Raw genomic sequence first — 8845 nt, forward strand, 5'->3', positions numbered from 1 at the left:
TTTGTATGCATAAATAAGTCTAAAAAAAACAAACAAAACACGACGCACTAAAAAAAAAATCAGGTCACTGAGCTTGTAAATATCAGCTTAACATTTTTGGCTAGAATTTTCATGTGATTATACTTTGGGATAAGGAACTGAAGGGTGGAAAGGTGGCAACATTTCAAGTTAAATGACTTTTAATGTCTTTCTCTGGTGGCAAGTTCAGGAACCGGTTCTTCTTTTATCCTACCTCTTCTTTTTTTTTTTTTTTTTAACAGTTGTTTATGCATACAGAGCTGGGGTACAGGCCAGATGTACAGAGGTACAGGCCAGAGGGTCAGTGAGAGGCTTTACCAGAGACAGAGTGGGGAGCAGAACAGGCAGATCCACGAAGTACACTGCTGAGGGGAGCAGCGGGCGGGTCAGGAGAGGTCTGCTGCGCCATGTGGGTCACCTCTGGGGTGGGGTTGGAACTCATGCTGAAGCTCTAAGGAATCAGTGCTGCACCAGCAGGGAGGGCCCTATCCTACTTCTTTTTTATGGTCATGAGGATGGTGTTCTCAACATGGAATAATTAGTGAAAACTTCATTCACTGAATGCTGTTGGTCACATACCCCTTTAAAAACACCCTCGTACCTAGAGCTACGACTCACTCACACATTAAGCTTATGCAGTATTCATTCTCAGAAAGCAAAATAGCTCTCAGGAGGAGTTAGTTCCCTGCTTCATCTACTTCTTAGGGAACTAGAAACGTTATTTTCTACATTCCTACCCATTGCATTTTAGTGGGTGTTTTTAAAACTACAACTTAACACTTTAGGCTCTAAGGGTAAGGATAGCTGCCTTCCAACCTTGTCTCTGAGGTCTGCAGGCTGCTGCCCCAAGAAACTTGGGGTCACCTTACAGTATTACTTATGGGACAAATGAGCTAGCAACTGAAGCTTCTAAAGACCTTTTTTTAAAAAAAATGATTTACTTATTTATGCGTACAGAACTAGGGTGCAGGCCAGAGGTGCAGGGGCGGTGAGAGGACTCACCAGAGACAGAGTGGGGAGCAGAACAGGCGACTGATGAAGTCCACTGCTGAGGGGAGCAGCGGGCAAGACAGGGAGGTCTGCCGGGCCATGTGGGTCACCTCTGGGGCAGTGATCGAACTTGCACCGAAGCGGCTGTGGCCAGCTCGCAGTGCTACATCCTGACCAAGTGCGCCACCAGGAAGGGCAAAGATCTTTTGATGAAAACATTTATCTAAAACAATACTCTAGCTAGGATCTGACCATTTGCTTATCTGGGGGAGTGTGGCTGGAGCGCACTTGGCCATCCTTTGCTACTCAGAAACTCTCTTAACTGCTACGGTGTCAGATGGTCACATCATGTGTTTGTTGTGGATGATGTGTGTGAGCAGCACTCACCATGCGGCTAGGGCCTCTACCCCAGTGTTCAATTACTAGCACACAGACTTCTAAATCTAAAGATCATGTGAATACCAGTCTAAGTTCATCAACCTCAGTAAGTCCAATTAAAAGTCCATGGAATAGTTACAAAAGTAAGTTCTTTATTAGTATTCCAGCAAAATTCACACCAAGCATAAATTGAACTAATGACACCTCAAAGCTAGAAGGGATTATGTACACCTAATGGTACAAGTTACACAGTTACAAATCAAGGATTTCCCAAAAATTTTTTTCAGAGATGTCCAAAAACTTTGACAAAACTAATCAGAAAGAAAAAGGCAAACAACGTGTGGCTGGATGAGTAAGTCTTTAACTTCAGGCCTCAGTGCAATGTCAGAACGCCCAGCTGTGGCTCAGGGCCTTCACCCGCGGTGCTGCTCACACACTCAGGCGGTCGCAGCTTCGGCTCTGATGGTCTCCTTTGCTCCTAGATTTGCTTTGTGCTGGGAATAGTCCCAGGGCCGCCTGTTCTCAGCAAAGCCGTAAAGTTTCCGAAGTGCCACTCGTGCAGCTTCTTCTTCCGCAACCAGGACACTTTCCCCAGGTGCTTCTGCAATCAACTTCTTATCACTAGGAAGGAAAGCAAGAGTGGTCTGAACTGCTGGGACTCACAGCTCCGCGCCCAGCTCTCGAGAGGCCGAATCCGCGGACACGAGTCTCTTACAGATCCCTGGTAAGCTGTCAGATCACTCACGGACACACTGTGCCACTTTGCCCACTACCAGCGGGGTAGGAGCGGGTGAGACTGTTTCTGGCCTGGTCGGCCGGTGCTGTGTGCCTCAATGAAAACGACAACAGAAACGGTTCGCAACATTCCATTTCTGCCTAGACAATGCCTGCCACTGCTTTTTATACCTTCCACATTGTAAGAAAACTAGAGAAACATTTACCTAATTTTTAACCTAGTCATCTTAGTTTACATTTAATACTTTAATCCACCTGACATCCATTGGGGACGGGTCAAGTTTTTAATTAACAAAACTGAAAAGCTTTCACGGGGGCTGATGTACACATCCCGATGGGCACTAAGCCCTCTGGTCCGAGGCTCAGTAGCAGCCACTGCAAGTGTGGATCGGGGTTACCTGTAACACAGTGCCGGAACTTTTCTTTTATGCAGAAAAACTTAGACATGCGCTCCCTCACATTCCACCATGGCCAGCATAGCCATTCACAAACCAGAGACCACTTACCTTCCCCTAACAGGGAGCACCAGGACAGGAAGCAGCACACAGATAATCAGTGGGGATGAGAATTTTTTTGAATTTTTTTAATACAATCAGAGGTCTATTAAGGACTTGTGAAAAGTCAGTATTTAAGGCTTCTCACCAATGGTATGAAGTTAAGATTAAAGCTATACTAACCAGTATAGGCCAACAAAGTACAAAGGCAAAGCTGTGGTGCTTCCGGATTGCCTAGTAAGTCTAGATTCAGGAGCTGAAATCTTCCTTTTCTTCAGTTCCTCCACCAGCAGCCCCATGGGGTTTACCACCTTCCAAATCTCAAAGAGCTCTTTGCCAGTCATTTGAGTGATTAAGAAGTCCTGCGTATAAAAACACAATTCACACATTTAAAGTGATATAAAGAAAATGAGAACCATAATTCAAAGTATTCTTTTAATATACATTTAAAAAAGCGAAAAGATGTAATATTTTCATTTCCAATAGTTTTTAATATAAATTTTATTACAAAAGTCATAGTTGAATGTGAAATTTTTTTTGAAAATTTAGAACATTCCAATCAGTAAGAAGATCCAAGTTTTAAAAATTAATGAATAAACAATAATAACTTTTGGCGGAAATTCCAACAAAAGTTTTTAAAAACACATGTGGAGTCTACATAATAGTACTTCACTGTGTAAGTTCATGATTTAAAAAGTTGTTCAAAAAATAATTTCACAGTTTTTTAAAACTATTTGACTTGAAACTTAGAAAACTGAGACACAAATTATGAACTTTCAAAATAGAAAAGAGTTTGTCAGTAAAAAGGTATCTATGTGGTATAACAAATACGGGCACATTAATTTTACAACATACTGCAATTAAGTCAAAAAACACATGGAGGATATTAACAATTTGGGAAAATGGGGCAGAAGGAGAGAAACGAAAAGATGTCTCAGCTCACAGTTGAGTTCACGCACCAGAGACCTTTCAGTTTCATTAATATGTGTAAGTCCATTACGCAGTGAGGGGTTGGACTCTTACCACACAGGAACAGAATGCATTTTAAGACCCGACCGTTGTTCATGTGTGTAGGAATCACTGGACTGTTACTAGCCATAGTAACTCTTTGTAGAATGAGGAAAAACAATACCTAAGACTTGAGCAGGAAAACAGAAGTTTTTCTGGGCGATTACCTATGCTTCTTTTTGTTTTTCCAAATGGCTCCTGGTCTTGTTACTTTATTACTAGACCTTTCGAAAGCGGGTGGGCTGAATATTCCAATCTCTTCTCTCAGAATGGGAAGCAGTATGAAAAACTGATGCTTCACATCCGGTTATGAGAACCTCGCACTTAAAACCAGCTGTCTCTGTATAAGCCTTTAAAAACCAGGAAACATGGTGATGGCATATGGGTGACTTGGTGGTGGGAAACACACGGGGATTACAATTGAGATGAACAAAAAAATGTACAAAATGATGTAAAAATAAACTACCATAAAGAAAAAAAAAGTTTGCCAAAAAACAAACAAAAAAAAAAACCCCAATAAACACATTCTTGTAAACATGGCTAAGAACAGTGCTGCTTAAATCTCTCAAATAGATGCAGCAGTATCACCTGGAGAGTTGTTGAAGCAGATTCCCGCTCCCCAAGCTTCCAGGTTAGTCATCTGAGGGAATGCTGAAATCTGCATCCCTAACCAGCTCCCAGAAAGCCTTCAGAGCACAGCTTCGAAGGGTGATGAGGACAGGGCTTCCCCATCAATAGAAGGATCTGGCCACACAAAATCTGTTGCAGTTCCCAAGCTCGAGCTTGCCCTCAAGGCTTCTTCCTGCAATGTCTTTTTCAGAATCAAGTCTTGCTCACTTACAACTTGCCTTAAACCTTCTGGAGCTGGCTGTTGCTGAGTTTACGCTCCACCTTTACCCTGTCCAGGAGAGGACCCCCTCTCCCCCATTCCACACCCTCTGCCTGATGAGCTGTGAGGGGGGCCCCTGAAGGTAAGAACTATTCCCTATTCAGCTCAGGTGCCAGCGCCCTGTGGGCAATAAATAGTGGGTGTAAGAATGGAGAGGACAACTGGAGGTCGGGAGACAGCAGAGCTCTTGACTCAGAGGACAAACGAAAGTCGCCTAATGGTTCTAAGACTCCATCTGAGCAAGACAAGCAGCCAACTCCAGCCGGCACACATGCTCGGCTCAGGGGCGCAAGCTGGCAGAGCCACCTGTAGTGACGCTTGCAAATGCTGGTAAAGATGGAGAAATCCTTGAGACCTGGTGTGGGCTGAACAGAAGGGAAGTCATCTGTAAAGAAACCCTATCCGGGAACTCAGTAGCTGAAAAGGGAGGGGGCAGCTAATGCCCAGGCCAGGAGCAGTTTGAAAGTGCAGCAGGGCACACAATGCCCACTGGGTCTGTTTTACACGTTAACCAAGCTCGGAGAGCACTAATGCTGCTCAAAGTCATCAAATCGAGTTAAAAAAAAAACCTGCTCTCTCCTCTGCTATCCCTAAGGCCTCACTTCACAGGGCTCAGTTAACGCAGCTGCTTTCCAAGGCAGACAGGTGGCCCCTTAGAACAGGCTCTAGCTGGGAAGGAAGAAAACTGGATGGTCTATAAGTGAGCCTGAGTGTTGGTTTACACAACATTGCCGTCAAAATGATCAACGTCATAAACAAAACTGAGTGAACATGGGCCCTCCCTGGTGGCGCAAAGGGTTAGGACACAGCACTGCAAGCTGGCTGCAGCCACTTCGAGTTCGATCCCTGGCCCCGGAGCTGACCCACATGGCGCAGCAGACCTCTCCTGGCTCACCTGCTGCTCCCCTCAGCAGTGTACTTTGTTGATCTGCCTGCTCTGCTCCCCGCTCTGTCTCTAGTGAATCCTCTCACTACCCCTGCAAATCAGGGCTGTACCCCAGTTCAAAAAAAACTAAATGAACAGATACTAACAGCAAGGGACTCTGGTTTAAAGGGCTGGACATTCAAATGTCTGAATCAGGTTTTTTTGTTTTGTTTTGTTTTTTTCTTAAAAATAATTGTGTGGTTTCTCCATTATGTAAGAATGATCAAAAACTCAGGTTTTCTAATTGCAGGGATGAAAATTCCCCCAGTTAAGTCTGAAAGGACGGGATGTCAAGTCATACCAGTCACCGAAGTATTTTAACCGACTAAGGTCCGGCTAGCAAGGAGTGAGGTGTACATCACGGCGACTCAGAAATCCAGGGTCTTGTCACGAAGAGAGCAAAACGGGAGCACCTACATGAAGCTCCCTTACTACGCTGGGCCCTCCAGCAGTGGCCTCTGGCCTCGCCACTCCCTGTGCGGGGCCTGGCCAAGGCCCTGAGGTAAGCCAGGATGGCCTGCAGTGCTGATGAGCTCACAACTTACAACTGCATGTTCATCTCTGCTACTGTCCTCAGGGAGAGACGACTGGAATAATTATGACACCTTCATAAAATGTTTTAGGATTACTCAGTTTTAGTGTAAGAAAAACTCACATATAATCTTCCAAGGTCATCGTAAAGGAAGATGATCAGGCTTCTGATCACGCCACTGCCTCTGTGGCACTCACCTGCGGCCTTGATCTTGCTAATGCAGAGGGCACGTGGGTGCCGGACATGAGGAACTGACTATGGACACCTGAGCGTGGGTGTGTGCGCATGTGCACACTTGAGCCTACAGGTCAGGGATATAAGGGTGGCGTCACTCAGCCTGCTCCAGCGGAGCGGCAATGAGAAGGCAAGGCCACGCCAGGGCAGCCCAGAGAAGAGTCTAGAGATTCCCAGGGGGCTCAAGTGGCGGTCTCCCTGCTGGCTTGTTTCCTCTGCTTACCAGTAAACCCGGTGAAAAGGAAGCCAAGGGCTCCAAATTCCCCTTCAAATTGCTAGAACTGACGGTGAACCTACTACGCCTGGGATGGCTGCACAGTGGTCGTCTAACAGGGATGAATGATAGACAATTCTTCATCCACCGCAAGCCCCGCTGGCGGGTGCGATTCGCTGTTACCTACCCGGAGGAAAAGTGCAGCCCGCTCAGGTCCACTGCTCTGCAGCAGGGCACCGACCACCGCCAGAAAGGTCCGCTGCAACACCGCCAGGGGCACGGGAAAGTCCGCGCTCAAAGTTAACTGCTCCACGGCCAGGTTTCTGGCCACATGACACACGACTTCCTCACCCATGAGAAAGTCAACGAGGCTTTCAACGCCTTCCGAGGGCAAGTCGGGAAACGCATCCTTGAAAAACTGTGTGAGGCAAGCTTGTGAAAAAGATGTCCCTTGTTCGGATAGTTCATGATTATCTTTAAGATTCAGAAGAACAGTTTCTTTCTCTAGTCCAAGCTTTTGCCGCTTGGCCTCCTCACTTTTGATATAGCAGCTATTAACAAATGCCCTTTTGAGTAAATCTAAGGAAAAGGTCTCCTGTAACCGAGGTCCAAACGCTTGTATTTCAGCATGGTAATCCCAGTTGGGCTTCTCGGAACTGAAAAGACAGTAAGAGGTAAAGACAAAAAGATGTTACCACTTATGTTATAAAATTTGATCACTGCCCCACAATTTTGCTAGGAATATAAAGGAAATGAAAGACTTTTATTTTAATGTCAGGTTTTAATTTGCTTATGATATTTTTGCTACATTTGTGGTTCAATTTATTTTCCCTTTGGTTGACACATTATAGTGGCTCTTCAGCCTCAGAGGACTGTGACTATTCCTCACTTCAAGTACCTTATTTTTTACCTATGCTTTCTATGAAAAACAAATTATACTCAGAGACGCAGGCATGAATGCTCAGTACACTATTATGTTTCTTTTGCATTTTATTAAGTTCTGAAAATACCCATTAGAATCAGCAATTAAATAATAGGGCACTAATATTCTAAGTAGATACCAAGTTTATAATCTTTCTCAAGATTCTTAACTAAAAGTTCTTTAAAAAAAAAAAAAGTAAAGGCAGGAAGCCTAAATTAAAATCTTTTATACACACACACACACATATATATATATACATATATATGTAAAAGCGGGGGCAGAAAGATAAAAAGATCTTGGTTGAAAGTCACAGGCCCTTTATATAATCCATAAAGTTTGTTTCAAATATAAAAGCCTAAGATGAGTAACCTCATAATAATCAAAGAAATGTGAATGAATGTATTCCCCCCCCACCCAGATTGAGAGGGGAACATAATATTTTGTGTTGAAAGAGTAAAGGAATATGAACATATTCCTACTGGTAGGTGTAAACTTGGAACAGCTTTTATTTGGAGGGAACAATAAGAACAGGTATCAAAACGCACAGTTAATGCCCAAGTTTAATAACTTCACTGGTCACTTCACTGTCATTGGTTTTAACAGTAACACCGATGGGACCCCGGTGCCCTTAAAGGAAGCCAAAGAGAGATGCATCTATTTGTACTGTCCAAGACACACAAAGCGAAAGATCTTTGCCAAGAACAGCACCATGTCGTTTGGAACTAAAAAAAAAAATGATGTCTCTTTCTACCAAATTTTCTCCAAATGTGACAAAATTAATTAGGGCAAAAGCCTTAACGCTTGTCCCGTAACTGGACAGCAGACGTGTGGTGGTATCAAGCTGCTGTTCTTGCACTAAATCGCAAAGAATCCCCCAGCATCAGGCAACAGGCGCTACGACACCCACATACAGGTCCCGCTGCAGCCCGCCTCAGTGCAACAACTGTCAGCTGACAGGACTCTAAAGGGGGGCCCTGGCGCTTGGGGGGCAGCCCTGCGCTCTACCCCGCGCTAGAAGCCCCTCTCCTTCGCCCAGGGCAGGCGTCCACGTTCCACGGCTGTCTGTGGCAAACCTCCTAGGTAGGCTCCAGGCAGACCGGCACGAGCGAGCAGCCCCTTCCCCGCCGCCGGGGCGAGGCCGGGGGCCAGGGGTCAACCCACCCGACCCCTTCCCGAGGCCGCTCCTACCGGCGCACCGGCGGCGGCGGGCACCGGAGCAGGCGCCATCGCTCTAATTCTTTCTGAAAGCGGAAGGCGGCGCGGAACCCCTTCTTCACTCCCCGAACCGGTGGGGCGATTGGGGGGACCGCGGGGGTCAGGAGGCAGCGAGATCCACGCGACAACAGCCTCACCAGCCCAGACGCCATGGCAGGGGGCAAGTAATGGAGAGCGGAAGGAAGGTAGTCGGTCGGGTTTCCCAGTTACACCGTGACGCCGGAATTGGGAGGCGGACGGATGCTGGGGGCGGGGCCAGATGAAGAGGGCGGGGCCAATCCGCGGAGGGCG

The 8845-nt window shown here is 46.0% G+C and overlaps 1 protein-coding gene across 1 annotated transcript; it reads right to left on the reverse strand.

Annotated features, from left to right (window-relative positions):
• Positions 1-1539: 1539 nt before the first annotated feature.
• On the reverse strand, positions 1540-8714 carry MRPL44 (mitochondrial ribosomal protein L44). The gene is made up of 4 exons (XM_004674790.2): positions 8528-8714; positions 6605-7073; positions 2799-2977; positions 1540-2007 (listed from the first exon to the last, which is right to left on the reverse strand). Exons 1-4 carry the CDS (start codon positions 8704-8706, stop codon positions 1824-1826), a joined length of 1011 nt encoding a protein of 336 aa, XP_004674847.1. The 5' UTR covers positions 8707-8714; the 3' UTR covers positions 1540-1823.
• Positions 8715-8845: the final 131 nt, after the last annotated feature.

This window comes from Condylura cristata, unplaced genomic scaffold, assembly GCF_000260355.1.
Source record: "Condylura cristata isolate star-nosed mole 26May11 unplaced genomic scaffold, ConCri1.0 scaffold00002, whole genome shotgun sequence".
Classification (NCBI taxonomy): domain Eukaryota; kingdom Metazoa; phylum Chordata; class Mammalia; order Eulipotyphla; family Talpidae; genus Condylura; species Condylura cristata.